Genomic DNA, 13,510 nt, shown 5'->3' with positions numbered 1-13,510 from the left:
CACAAGCATACGACGCACCCACGTCGGCAGCGAACGCGCACCTGCATGCTCAACGCCCGGCTGGCGGCCTTGCCGTTCTGGGCACAAGAGTAAACCAAGCTTGGCAGGCGTGACTGTCTGTGCGGCACAGCCCTTAAAATCGATTCGGTTAAACGCCAAATCTGCATTTCCCACCACCCACAGCAAGGAACCAAAGGAGAGGAGGCTGCAAAGCTCTCTCCGCCCCTCATTACATACACCATACCCCTCACCAATTCTTTCACCTTTCTTTTCTCTTCTTTGATACCCACTGTTTACCGGCCGGCCGCAAGCACCGCCCGCCAATTTTCCTCGCCCGTCTTCTCTACTCCCTCACCACACAAATTTTTCATCCTCTCTTCTTGCTCTCGCAGCTACGCGAGTGCACCCAAGAAAAAGAAGATGCCTCCCAAGAAAGCCGTCGTCGAGGAGAAGATCCTGCTCGGCAGGCCTGGCAACAGTCTGAAGAGCGGCATCGTAAGTGAGAGCCCTGTCCTGCTGTCAACGTCATCTCACATGTTAACAGTGAATGCCAGGTCGGCCTTGCCAACGTTGGTAAATCCACTCTCTTCCAGGCCATTACCAAGTGCTCGCTCGGTAACCCTGCCAACTTCCCCTACGCCACCATCGACCCTGAGGAGGCTCGTGTTATCGTCCCCGACGACCGCTACGATGACCTCTGCAAGATGTATAACCCCAAGTCGAGGGTGCCCGCCGACTTGACCGTGTATGATATTGCCGGTCTGACGCGCGGTGCCTCGACTGGTGCCGGTCTTGGTAACTCCTTCTTGTCGCACATCCGCGCCGTCGATGCCATCTTTCAGGTTGTGCGCTGCTTCGATGACGCTGAGATCATTCACGTTGAGGGCGACGTCGACCCCATCCGTGACTTGGACATCATCAGCGAGGAGCTCCGTCTCAAGGACATCGAGTTCACAGAGAAGGCTCTTGAGAACCTCGTCAAGCAGACAAGACGTGGTGGCCAGTCTCTCGAGATGAAGAAGCTCAAGGAGGAGCAGTCCACCGTCGAGAAGATCCTCGCTATGCTCAAGGACGGCAAGGATGTCCGCAAGGGCAACTGGAGTCCCAAGGAGGTACGTAAATTTAATTCCTCCCTTCCTGCCCGTCACAAGATGACAAAGAGCGATTGCTCTATAATCCCAGCTCTTTGATGTTCCCGTAACGCCGGAACGTTCTGAAAAGAAGTCCTTATCTGATCGACATGCACCCACATCTCTACATATGGAAAGCACATTGTTGGGCTCTGCTGACCATTTCATCAGGTCGAGACCATCAACCCTCTCTTCCTCCTCTCAGCCAAACCTGTCGTCTACCTCGTCAATTTGAGCGAGAAGGACTACATCCGCCAGAAGAACAAGCACCTGCCCAAGATTGCCGAGTGGGTCAAGACAAACGCCACTGGCGACCCAGTCATCCCCATCTCCGTGCAGCTCGAGGAGCGTCTGGCCGTCATGTCCGACGCTGAGGCTGCCGAGGAGTGCAAGAACATTGGCACCAAGTCGGCGCTCCCCAAGGTCATTATCACCATGCGCAAGGCTCTTAACCTTGGCAGCTTCTTCACAACCGGCACCGACGAGGTCAGGCAATGGACGCTTCGTAACGGCACCAAGGCGCCCAAGGCTGCTGGTGTCATCCACGGCGACTTTGAGAAGACTTTCATTCAATGCATCGTCTACAACTACACCACTCTCAAGGAGCTAGGTGACGAAGCTACCGTCAAGGCCCAGGGCAAGATCATGACCAAGGGCAAGGACTACATCGTCGAGGACGGCGACATCGTGCTATTCAAGGCTGGTGCTGCCAAGTCGTAGAAAGACTTTGTGGTTTGTGGTGGAGGCGTCTCGGGTATGGACGTGGACAATACCCCCCCCAGTTGTGTGTTACTTGAAAGCGAGCATCTCCAAAAAGATACGAAGAATGAAGAAATGTCTACTCTATATACACTGTCTTTGCGGCAAACGTGCATTCTACTTCTGCTATCTCATGTGTATATCTACCTCGCCCTCGCCTTCTCCGGCGCCAACATCCAACTGTTCCCGCAAACGCAATGCTTCGCAATCCCCATCAGCCAGTTGACGTGATGCGCCGCATACCCGACCTGATTCACCGTCACATCCTCCATATAGCTGCCACACCTGACACAGCGCCTGAGCTGCTTGCTCCCCCCATCCTTCCCCCCACCGACACTGACCGAGCTATCACTCCTCACGCGTCCCACCGTCGCGCTCGTAACAGGATGCACGACCGTGCCGCGGCCACGGATGACCATCTTCTGACACACATCCACGACATGCGTGGCGTGCCACTCGGCGCCGCGCCGCGAGCGCGAGAAGCCCAACCACGTCGTGTCGAAGAACATCAACCGCCCGGCATCGAGCTTATCCGCCAGACAGCCTCCCGCGGTCTCCGAATCCCAGAGCTTGCTCGTCAGCAGCTGGGTCGCCAGCGGGGCGTACAGGGCGGGCAGTCTGCCCATGAGCAGGTCGCGCTCGATGGTGTTGCGGGCGGCGTCGGACAGATTGCTCTTCTTGCAGAGGGCGCGGGCCGCGTCGTGTGTTTCACCGACGAGACGCTCGAACCAGCGCCAGTCGAAGGGGATTTCCGACAGCGCGGCGGCGAGCGGGGCGTACAGTTTACGCACCTCAGGGGCCTGCACGGGCGCGGCGGCGTTGGTGAAGTTATCTGCGGACCGCTTCACCCAGGCGAGCGGCTGCGACCAGAGCTTCATCATGTGCCGCGGGAAGGCGCTGAGGAGGAGTAGGACGGCGGGGTTGTTCTCGGCCTCGAACAGGTCTGAGAGCGAGGATGCGGTGAGAGGGGTCGGGAGGGAGTCTACGAGGCGCCCGAGGCTGAAGAGAGAGTCGGTCAAGTATGCGATGAAGTGCATGATCCAGCGACATATCCCAATGAACTGCGGTACCACCTCGGGGCGTAAGAGGGTCTTGTCTATGTGTCCGTGCATGCGTGTGATGGAGGTCAGGACCTGGGTGACGTATTTGATGTTCAACACGATCCAGGCCATCTTTGAGCTCAGGTCGCGGTCGGTGGGAGATTTGAGGCCGAGTAAGTGTATCGCGGAGAGCGTTTTGACGAAGAAAGGTGAACGGCCCAGGAGCATCAGGTAGTTGTTGTTCATGTCGTCGATGCCGCAGTCGATGTTCACTTGGAGCGCCTCGAACAGTAGGATCGTGAAGGAGCGAGTGAGCGCGGGGTTGAGGGCAGGCATGATGCTGAAGATGTCGTCGCTGGAGAAGTACTGGTTTGCGGAGGATGCGGATTGGAGGATCAGAGCTGCGAGGGCGGCCGAGTTGCGTGGGTCGGAGTCGGTGATGGGGAGGGTGCCACGGTGGTATTCAAGTGAGCGTAGCTTGATAGTCGAGTCTTGCTGCATGCAGGCTGATATGCAGAAGTTCGGGGAGAGGGCCATGTGGAGAGATGGGTCGCCTTGGGCGAAGGCAAAACCTGCCTGGTAGAGAGATGTGACGGTATCCGTGTTGCCATCGTTGAGCAGAGTCTCCATCGTCGACCGCTTCCGGAATTCGATCGTGCCGTCGCTGTAGTGGAAGGCGAGGAGCATGTGATACCACACAGGGACGCACGACAAAACAACCGTGTGCATGGAGAAGTCTGCAGCCCGCTTGAGCTGGAAGATGGTGCGTGCTGTAACAGAGCCGATTGCCTTCTTCTTGGATGTGACTTGATCAAGGCTTGGGTGTAGTTGGTTCTGCTGTAACTGATGCACCTCCCACTTGACTATCACGCTGTGCGGGGTCTCGTGCGGCTGCATGTGATCCACAGAGACGAGATTTGGCGGTCTGCAGTAGATGGCCTGTATTGTGGGTAGCGAGGCATCGCTCAAATCAGGCGTCACTGGCAGGAAGCTTAGGTGCGTAAGCTGCGCAGGCGCTGTTCCTCTTGGATCAGTACCACCATCTATTTCGCCGGTGATCATGTTTAGAGGACCACAGTCCTCTTCAGTGGCGATGAGCGAGACTTGAAGACTAGGCCTGTCAAAATGTCCAGCGTTCTGGCTTTGCTTCTCTTGTGGGACCTGCCACGCTGTCTCTATCCTGTAGAGATGCAGTCGTCGCTTAACATCGTATACTGCCATAAAGAGCGTGTCGTCTGGATATCATCAGCGGCTGAAGACTGAATCGGGTTGGTGGCAACGTACCGTCATTGGATGCGAACGCGGCGTGCGTGAAGGACTCCTGGGTAGAGATCATCGGTCCAAGCTGGGCCGACGTTTCTTGCCAAGCGTTGTCGTTCTGCTGAAATCGTAGAACTAGCTCTCCGTGTCTCTTTAGATATATGAGAGAAGCTTTGCTGGGGATAGGATGATGTGCGTCATGGAACACATGCGAGCGAATGTTCCATTTCCACTTCTCTCCATCTCTTTCAGCCGACCATGCGATGTGGTTCTAAGCTAGAATCAGTATGCATTGAGGCTTGAAGTGCAGGTAACTCACCTTCTGTTCATATGGGTATATAGCCAGCCAGTGCAAACCGGCTACTCCATCTGTCTCTGCTTCTGGATGTGCAAGCTCGGCCTTGAAGTATGGCATTCTGTCCAAAGCCATTGCGCAAGAGAAGTTCAACACCCGGCCTGCGGCGTCGATAACTACAAGGTCGTTTCCTAGGTGGCTCCAAGACAAGTGGACAAACGGAGAGTGCTCGTGGCCTTGTGGGATATCCAAGGTTACGTCTTTGCCGAGATCCCACTTCCCAGTTTCGATGTCTCTGGAGAAGACTTTGAGATGAACAGCAGCGCCGTCCGGGGTGATGTAGGCCACGCAACCATTCTTGGACCAGGTGATTTTCCTGTTGAGCGTGATTAATAGCAACATCCTGATGAGATAGCCCGCGAGCTTGACTTACTGGCAACACCCACTAGCACCGAGCTCGTCAACTCTCCTCGCAAGCCCTTTGATGGGTGGCACTGTGGTGATATTCTGGAGGCTGACATGTTCTGAGTCACCAAAGAGGTCATCCACGTCCATGCTGTAGTTGGGATCCATGTCTACAGGATGCGCCAGATCAGCGGGCGGCGAGGTGCAGGATGTGAGCGCAGGAACAAGAACGATACCGCTTCAACTCTGAGTCATCAAAGCAATAACTGGTGACGATGAATCGCCGGGTATCATGCACAGAACATAGGAAACAGATCAAGGCTGCGATTGGGTGAAGGCCGAGTCCGGGAGCTGGAGTTAACTCGACAAGGTGGGTCTGCGCTAGGGCCGGTAAGCGAAACGCGATGGCGGGTCGCAGCCTCGTCGACTCGGAGACGTGCATCACGAAGCTCTCACGAACTCCACACGCCAACTCAGGCTTCAACACCATCACTCATGCCACTTCGCTCGCAAAAATACGCGATAGTACAGCAATAGAAAGCTGGGGCTATTGCGCCACATGAAAACCTCATAGCAAAATAGCAAATGTGAGAAATCCAGGCACGGCAGCGCTCCCGCTCGGTTGGGGCGATGACGATGTCAGTGGCCGTGTCAATGGCTTTCCAATCTGCAGCAAAGGGAACGGCGAATTCAGAAATGATATTCGTGGATAAAGTGTATTTGCGGACCTGGGCTCACGTACCCTGAGCGCGAACTTGCGCCTTGACCCTCTCCTCTCGACCGCGGCTCTCTGCAAGCAGCAGGTCGGTAATACTACTAGCGTACCCGTCTTGATCACTTTGTTTTGGTTCTTGGATCGTGCTCAACTGCTGTTCGAGGGCTTGGCATATTCCGAGTTCCTCAGTCTCCCGGCTTCGTTCATCGCACGACCACCTCCAACCACCCCCATTTCCTCGCCAACCACAGCCCACGCTCGCGACAGCGCGTCTACGCGCTCCATCATTATAATATTCGCGCTATCCGTAAATACCGCTATGATTTAGAGTTGCGCCACGACTTTGCAGCCTTGCACGCCCGGTACCTCCCCCACGCCCAGCGGTGACGGCAGCGATCCACCTCGCTTTGAGCGCTTGCACGCAGCACCACGACCCCATCTAGTGCCCGCCCTGCCGTAGAACTGTTGTTGCTAGACCCGCAATTCGGTCGCTACATCACTGTCGTGCGTGGTATCTAGAGCTGCGGCGTTTGGCATCCCTGAGCTGCGGCGCTCACGTTGTTCGTCGCGGCCTCCCTGTGGCACGGCACCCGATCGCCGCTTCCAAACGCGTTCACCACCTCCGCGCCTGCCACAAACTCACAAACAACACGCCTTCCTCCCACAATGGCGTCGTTTACGTTCAATGCTGGGCCCAGCTCGCCTCTGACCGATCCGCCGTCCGACTGCGAGTCTGAGTTGACGGTCCTCACACGCTCCCCATCACCACCACCAGGATTCCGCGTACGATCGCTGCCCTCGCCCTCCTCCTCACGACGTTCTTCTGCCAAGACAAGCCCCGCACCTGAGGACATGCCGTCGCCGCCCTCCAGCTGCGACGAAGACGTGCGCCCGGCCAAGAGGAGGAAGCTCTCGCCCACAACAGACGCCAGCGGGCGCACCACACACTACCTAGACCTGACGCAAGACGTTGCAGATGAGGACAAACCGCAACTTCAGCGTCTTCTCAATGTGCTGCACAAGAAGCGCAAGATCGTCGTCATTGCCGGCGCTGGCATCTCGGTCTCTGCAGGTATTCCCGACTTCCGATCTGCGACTGGTCTCTTCAACTCGCTCAAGAAGGAGCACGGCCTCAAGTCCTCTGGTAAGGACCTCTTCGACGCGTCTGTCTACCAGGATGGCCAGTCTACTGCCACGTTCCACGCCATGGTCCGCAGCCTGTCCACAGAAACCAAGAACGCACAGCCCACGGCCTTCCACCACCTCATTGCAACATTGGCGCAAGAGGGCCGTCTCATGCGACTTTACACTCAAAACGTCGACGGCATCGACACGTCGATGGCTCCCCTTAAGACCGAGGCGCCTTTGCCAAAGAAGGGACCTTGGCCAAAGACTATCCAGGTGCACGGGGGCCTTGATCACATGGTGTGCTCAAAATGCCACACGCTATATCCTTTCAATGCCGCGCTATTCGACGGACCCACGGCGCCGCCATGCGAGAGCTGCGTAGAGATTGATGTCGTCCGTCAAGCTGCAGAAAAGCGGACTCATGGCATCGGATGCCTGCGCCCCCGCATGGTCCTTTATAACGAGGAGAATCCCGACGCCGAGGCCATCGGTTCGTGTACAGCCACCGATATGCGCATGCGACCGGATGCAGTCATTGTGGCTGGAACTACCCTGAAGGTTCCTGGAATTCGCCGCATCGCTCGCGAGATGTGCAACATCGTGCGCGACAGGAAGGACGGTGTTGCAGTATGGATCAACAACGATCCTGAACCTCTGGGCGTCGATCTACAAAACGCCTGGGATCTGGTCGTCACCGGTCCTTGCGATGAAGTTGCTCGGCACGCGGCTATGCGAAAGTGGGACGACCCAATGGAGTTCAAGGAGATCTCTGATGCGGAGCTTGTCAAGGCGAAGGAGAGCAATAGGATTGAGGTGATTGTCGGCACCCCGAAGAAGCCTGGAGTGTTCCGAGACGCAGGCCAGCTCACACCTGGTCAAAGCCCTCGCATGCTGCCCAAGAGCGCACTCAAGTCGGAGCCGGGCACGCCATCGAAGAAGGGCACCAAGCGCAAATCAGGTGCGCAGATGGATCTCCTCGGCAACATGGCAGCCAAGGGAGCTGCGAAGAAGCCACAGACACAACCGAAGAAGGCCGCAGCTTCAAAGAGCAAAGCCAGGAAAGCCACAAAGGAGACCCCTCCGATCAACAACATGTTCAAGGCCTCGAAAGCATCGACGAAGCCTGCAGCCAAGGCGACAAAGAAGCTGCCGGACGTGCCGGACCTTTCTGCCCCCTCCACAAAGCCCAAGGCACAGCCAGCTCTGATCAAGAAAGCCACCGAAGGCATCGCAGTAGCGAAGCGCGAGACTCCCTCGACGCCGAGGGGCGCTCGAGTCACCAAGTTCAAGTCGGGGCTGGTGATGCAGCCATTGTCGGATGCGGACCGTCGCAACAACCAGTCACCAGTGCGCCCGGAGGTCGAGTTTCTCACGCCCACTAAAGACCGCACGCCCAGTGAGCAGATCCACGAGGAGCTCGCTCGAGTCCATGTCTCTTCGTACAGTCGTCGGAGCTCGTCTAGCTCGCAGAGGGACGAGATAGTCCGGCCAGCGAAGGTGCCGCATAGCATGGGCAACCTTCTCTGCTGAGCAATTGCATTTACGGCGTTTGGAGTCAAACTTTAAGTAAGTTCCAAGCATGGGTACCGATTGCATACGTGGCGCTCTTCTTATTGATGGCATGGGAAGTCGGTGTATGTGTAGGGCCCATCACGAGGCATTGAGCCTGCTTTTATAGGTACATAATACCCGGGTGTGCTCTGGTTGGATCGGAGCAGGGCTTACATGATGGTTGTTGGTGTATGTAGACGTTGGATGGCCTGCTGCGGCCGTGGTAGCTTAGGCTCCGTCCCACGGCAAATGATATTCATTGCTCGCAATTAACGTCTTGAGACGCCGTCAGTGCATATGCGGTGCTCGCTCTCAGAAAGTCAATTCAAGCTCGATTGCTGATTGCACGCAGAGAGGTGTACACCAAAGCGGCATACGCGTACAATGACTCGGATCTTGGCACTCGCTTCACCCAACCTCACATGTACATTCTTCCGTCGCTCTCATCTCAACATTGTGAAACCCGCTCGCTTTACCGGTCACTATTGATACTTGCGCTCTAGGTCCTACAAAGCCTATCAATCTCCACATCAATCGGAGATCGATCGGCGATTCATATTTGACTTTCTCACCCAGTGTCATAGAACGACTGTTAATCTTGGAAGAGTCCGGACCAGTTTCATCGAAATCGCATTGAACAGTCTTCAAGATACACGGTCTCGCGTTACACTGGAATGCTCACTGTACGCAATCTGACACCCGAAAAGATCACGATCAAATGCATCGAGCGCTTTGAGGATCCGAATACGTCCAAGAGTAAAGGTGGCGGCTACTTCTTTGGCAACAGAACATCGCATTCGACATGGCCCTCCGCACCCGAGCTAGGCGAACATGCGCAATCGTTCAATCGTATGGATCTAGATGTCAATTTGCAACCATTCGAATCGTACACTCTCGGAGCGTCTGGAAGGAACGATGGAGCTGCAGCAGCGTACTCCAGCCCTACGTTACGGCTCACGATAGAACTGCCCGACGGTGTCCGTCACCGCGTTGACACCAAACCAGACTACACACAGAAGTCTGCTCAGAAGTTTACACCGCTCTCACCTGGCCCCTCGGAAACCTTTACGGCGCTCTTCCATCCTTGTAGACCGACTCCGCATCTAACTATACGCTCAACCAAGACAGAAGACTACTCAACGTGGATGCAAGCGCTGCCAGACAGCCTGCCTCTATCTGCTATCTCCATTCCAGGCACTCACAACTCGCATACCTACTACAAAGCACTGCCTTCTGTGAAGTGTCAATCGGTGGACATCAAAACACAACTCGACAACGGCATTCGCTTCCTGGACTTGCGCGCACAGCCCACTCATGGCAGCGACCCGGGCAAGAAGCACATGTACCTCGTGCACGGTGCCTTTCCCATCAGCCTGACAGGTCCCAAGTACCTCACCCCGGTGCTCGAAACATGCTACGCGTTCCTCGCGGCGAACCCCAGCGAAAGCATCCTCGTCTCTCTAAAACGCGAGGGCGTAGGCTCCGCGACAGACGAATACTTTGCGCGCATCCTGCAAGACCACTACATAGGCCCCAACGCGTCAAAATGGCACACAGCACCCACAATCCCGTACCTCGGCGCGGTCCGCGGAAAGTGCATACTCGTGCGGCGCTACACGACGGGCGCAGAACCGCCGTCCATGTACGCGTCCGGCAGCGGTCTCGACGCAACAGCATGGCCCTACAACTGCACGTCCGCCGTGTTCCCGAGCAGCAGCCCGACATTCAACATCCAGGACTTCTGCGAGGTGCTAGACGCCGAGGCCACAGCGCAGAAAGCCCAGTACGCCACGCAGCACGTCGCTCGTGCGGCTGCGCTCGTGCACCCCATCCCCGGCGTCACGACGGATGTGGCCAACCCCGTCCCACCAGGCCCGCTGTATCTGAACTTCCTCTCCGGCAGCCATTTCTGGAAGAGAGCGTGTTGGCCGGAGAAGATTGCGACTGTGGTCAATAGACACGTGGAGGAGTGGCTCTGTGCGGGGCACCATCTGCAAGTGCCAGAGACGACGCCGGCGGGTTGCGAGGGGGGCGGTGGTGATGTTGGGCGTGTGGTGGGGAGGAAGGAGGGGGATGGCGGGACGGGGGTGCTGGTTATGGATGTGGTGGGGGATGGGGGGGATTGGGATTTGGTGAGGCTGATTGTGGGGATGAACATGGGGGTTTTGCAGAAGGTGCGGGAGGGGCACTGAGTGAGTTACATCGAGTCTGAATGAAGTCACACAGCCAATCTGATGACTAATTGGTGGTTGGAGATGCAGGTGAAGGCAATACTGGATGGATGGTCAATGCACCCCCGAGATGGCGAACACTTTTTGGAGGCAACACCATTATTTCGTATTCATCCTTGTTGAAGCTTCAACGAGTCGACTCAGATCTGCGCATATCTACAGGCGTTACACGGCATGTTCCAGACATAGCCCAAATTCGATAGCGATCCACGAGCAGGCGCAGCTCACTCATGTCGCTCCTCCGGCCCTCGTGCGCCATTGCGCGTCGACTGTGCACCACACCGGCCACGAGCGAGGCCACACGGTCGCCCATCCTCTCGCTGCTACGAAGACATGCCGCCTCGCGACCCCCGTGCCGCGCCTTCTCGCACACGCCGCGCCTCGCAGCCAACACGCCGCAGAGCCCGACCAGCGCTCGCCCGCAGCAGCACCCCGCGCGCACCGTCCGCATAGGCCCGCTGCCTGGCGGGCCGGTCAGCGACGATGGCATCCGCCGCATCTTCGGGCGGCGGGTGACGCCCGCCGAAGGCAATAAGGTGCTGCGCATCCTGCACCACCGCCGCACGGCCGGCTCGCTGGCCGACTACGGCGTCGCCAACCTTGGCAGCCAGTGCGCGCACGTCGACACGGCGCTCGCACTCAAGGGCCTGGCCTGGCTGCGCGAGCGCCACCCAGTCGACGAGGCCGCCGCCGCCGAGCAGTGGGCCGAGAAGGAGGCCAACCGCATCGCCTACGAGCTGTGGCTGGCCGACCCAGACACCGAGTCCAAGTACAAGGCCGGCGACCCTGCACGCGCCTTCCGCGAGCATATGGAGGCTGACGCCGCCGCGCGCGCCCAGCAGGAGCGTGACGAGCAGAAGATCGGCATCCTGCACGTCGGCAAGAGCCAGTTCGAGCGCAACATCGAGGAAAAGCGCCGCGCGCGCTTGCAGGAGGCCACGCGCAAGGCCGAGGAGAAGGAGCGCCGCGAGAGGGACATGGAGGCCCAGCTCGCAACGGGCGAGTGGGTCAAGACGCCCAGCGGCACGCAGCTCATGAAGCCGTACCAGACGACGTACATTGACGTCTTTGGCAACGAGCAGGTCAGCCGCCGCAGCGAGGAGCGCGCAAAGTACGAGCAGCAGGCCGTCACGGACTTCAAGGACGAGACGGAGATGCTGGCCAAGACGACGCTGGTATGCACCCTCTCCTTCTTCTCCGCGGTCGAAACGGTGCGATGGAGGTCGAGCTAACACCCACAGGGCCAACGCCTCTACCCCATGACCGCCTTCGTCCTCGTCGTCGCCCTGCTCAGCTGGGGCTTCGCACACTACTACACCCCGCCGTCCCCCGCATACCGCGTCTTCCCCGACCTGTCCCCCACCACCGCCACCATGGCCACGCTGATCGGCCTAAACGTCGCCGTCGCCCTCGCGTGGCGCATCTACCCCCTCTGGCCGCTAATGACGCGCTACTTCATGCACGTCCCCGGCTACCCGCGCGCCGTGCAGTCCGTGCTCAACGTCTTCAGCCACGTGCAGTACGACCACCTCCTCGCCAACATGATGATGCTGTGTCTCGTCGGCCCCGCGGCCCACGACCTCGTCGGCCGGGGTGTGTTCCTCGGCACCTATCTCGCCGCCGGCGCCTGCGGCACCCTCGCCTCCCTGTACTGGGCGAACCTGGGCCGCGGCAGTCTGGCCGCGCACTCGGTCGGCGCCAGCGCGGCGATCTGGGGCATTGCAGCCCTGTACTGTCTGCTCACCGATGCGGAGACGGTCAAGATCCCGCTTTTAAAGGACGCAGAGGTCGCTTTCTGGCCTAAGATGCTGTTCGCTGCCTTCGTCGCGCTGGAGATTTTCAACGCTGTGAGAGGCGCCAAGACGCACGACCATGCTAGTCATTTCGGCGGTATGCTGGTTGGTGTTGGCACCGCGGCGTGGTTGAGGTATGCGGGGTACAGCTACCAAGTGCCGCCGCTGCAGACCTTGGAGAATGTCGAGAGGAGGAGGGGTGTGGGTGAGAAGGAGGAGGGCGTGGGTGAGAAGGAGGAGGGCGTGGACTCGAGTGTTGAGTAGAACGCCGCGCGCCGTGATGTAACAAGGAGATGTATATACCTGTAATCTACGCATATCTGCGAACATGTCTGTCTGTCTTGCACGCTCTTGCCTTGGAGAACTGGATGTTCCATACTTTGTACTATCATACGTCGCTATATCGTTACACAACTAAGGTGCGTCCCTAGGTGGAGAGGCACACCATGTCCCGAGACAGGTTGGCTGTTTGGATCTTTGGCAACTCTGACGAGGAGATTTGCAGAGATGTTGTTTATCTATAACCTCCGCGTTGGCAGGCTCTAAATAGGATCTCTCCAGCATCAATTATGCTATAAATCATCTCGTCAACGCTGTTGAACAACTGTCTTGCAATACCCCCCTGTACACTAGCCACCTAAGGATTTTCCTTGAATATTAGAAGGTTGAGAACAAAGCGCGCTCAAGGAAGGTTGTTTCCTTTATGTTTAGAGATCGATCTACTGTAGCCCAGGCGTGGCCATGCTAGAACCTCTAGAGTGTAGCAGGGGTAATTCCTGCAGACAAACCTGGGCTGTCAGAACGCGCTGTTTAGTATCAGCATGCATTAGCCTTGCATTGACAGCATCTAGAGTGTTGAGAAGCTATCTGTATTCTACATCAATGAACTTAGCGCCATACCTAACCTGGGCCAGCCCTTAGAGTAGACATGGCACACACTGACAGCTTTAAGTTACCTTCTTGCTACTATGTATCGTTTGCTGATAACTCTACATACTTGCTGCATACACAAGTGAAGCTATTTCAATCTCAACACATGATCGTCTTCCTGAGGATGATGAGCACCTGCGTCAAGCAGCATCTTGACCACCTGCTCATGGCCTCCATATAAAGCTGCCTGCAGTGCGCTGCCGTACTCTCCACCCTGCGCGTTGACGTCGGCGCCTCTGTCAAGCAGCATCTTGACCACCTGCTCATGGCCTC

General features: G+C 57.3%; 6 protein-coding genes across 6 annotated transcripts in view; 4 read left to right on the top strand and 2 right to left on the bottom strand.

Moving 5' to 3' along the window:
* Positions 1 to 331: 331 nt before the first annotated feature.
* On the top strand, positions 332 to 1,995 carry M421DRAFT_418153 (GTP-dependent nucleic acid-binding protein engD). The gene is made up of 3 exons (XM_033591690.1): positions 332 to 495; positions 555 to 1,112; positions 1,302 to 1,995. Exons 1-3 carry the CDS (start codon positions 421 to 423, stop codon positions 1,848 to 1,850), a joined length of 1,182 nt encoding a protein of 393 aa, XP_033450922.1. The 5' UTR covers positions 332 to 420; the 3' UTR covers positions 1,851 to 1,995.
* Positions 1,968 to 5,209, bottom strand: M421DRAFT_418152 (uncharacterized protein). Its single transcript, XM_033591689.1, has 4 exons — positions 4,918 to 5,209; positions 4,509 to 4,860; positions 4,214 to 4,460; positions 1,968 to 4,164 (listed from the first exon to the last, which is right to left on the bottom strand). Exons 1-4 carry the CDS (start codon positions 5,055 to 5,057, stop codon positions 2,033 to 2,035), a joined length of 2,871 nt encoding a protein of 956 aa, XP_033450921.1. The 5' UTR covers positions 5,058 to 5,209; the 3' UTR covers positions 1,968 to 2,032.
* Positions 5,210 to 5,815: 606 nt separating this feature from the next.
* Positions 5,816 to 8,550, top strand: M421DRAFT_418151 (DHS-like NAD/FAD-binding domain-containing protein). The gene has a single exon (XM_033591688.1). The coding sequence runs from the start codon at positions 6,271 to 6,273 to the stop codon at positions 8,260 to 8,262; it is 1,992 nt and encodes a 663-aa protein (XP_033450920.1). The 5' UTR covers positions 5,816 to 6,270; the 3' UTR covers positions 8,263 to 8,550.
* A 407-nt stretch (positions 8,551 to 8,957) lies between these two features.
* Positions 8,958 to 10,475, top strand: M421DRAFT_58124 (1-phosphatidylinositol phosphodiesterase precursor; the record flags this gene model as incomplete). The annotated part of the gene is made up of 1 exon (XM_033595568.1): positions 8,958 to 10,475. One exon carries the CDS (start codon positions 8,958 to 8,960, stop codon positions 10,473 to 10,475), a length of 1,518 nt encoding a protein of 505 aa, XP_033450919.1.
* Positions 10,476 to 10,744: 269 nt separating this feature from the next.
* M421DRAFT_57714 (uncharacterized protein) lies at positions 10,745 to 12,571 on the top strand (the record flags this gene model as incomplete). The annotated part of the gene is made up of 2 exons (XM_033595531.1): positions 10,745 to 11,689; positions 11,756 to 12,571. The coding sequence occupies 2 exons, from the start codon at positions 10,745 to 10,747 to the stop codon at positions 12,569 to 12,571; spliced, it is 1,761 nt and encodes a 586-aa protein (XP_033450918.1).
* Positions 12,572 to 13,140: 569 nt separating this feature from the next.
* The window catches only part of M421DRAFT_355981 (HET-domain-containing protein), a 5,501-nt gene continuing 5,131 nt past the window's right edge, over positions 13,141 to 13,510 (bottom strand). Inside the window, exon 3 of the mRNA XM_033589618.1 lies at positions 13,141 to 13,496. Coding sequence (XP_033450917.1) covers positions 13,326 to 13,496 — 171 coding nt within the window. The 3' untranslated portion in view covers positions 13,141 to 13,325. The remainder of the gene's footprint in view (positions 13,497 to 13,510) is intronic.

The sequence above is a fragment of the Didymella exigua genome, assembly GCF_010094145.1.
Source record: "Didymella exigua CBS 183.55 unplaced genomic scaffold M421scaffold_7, whole genome shotgun sequence".
NCBI lineage: Eukaryota > Fungi > Ascomycota > Dothideomycetes > Pleosporales > Didymellaceae > Didymella > Didymella exigua.
This window is presented reverse-complemented; position numbering and strand designations above follow the sequence as displayed.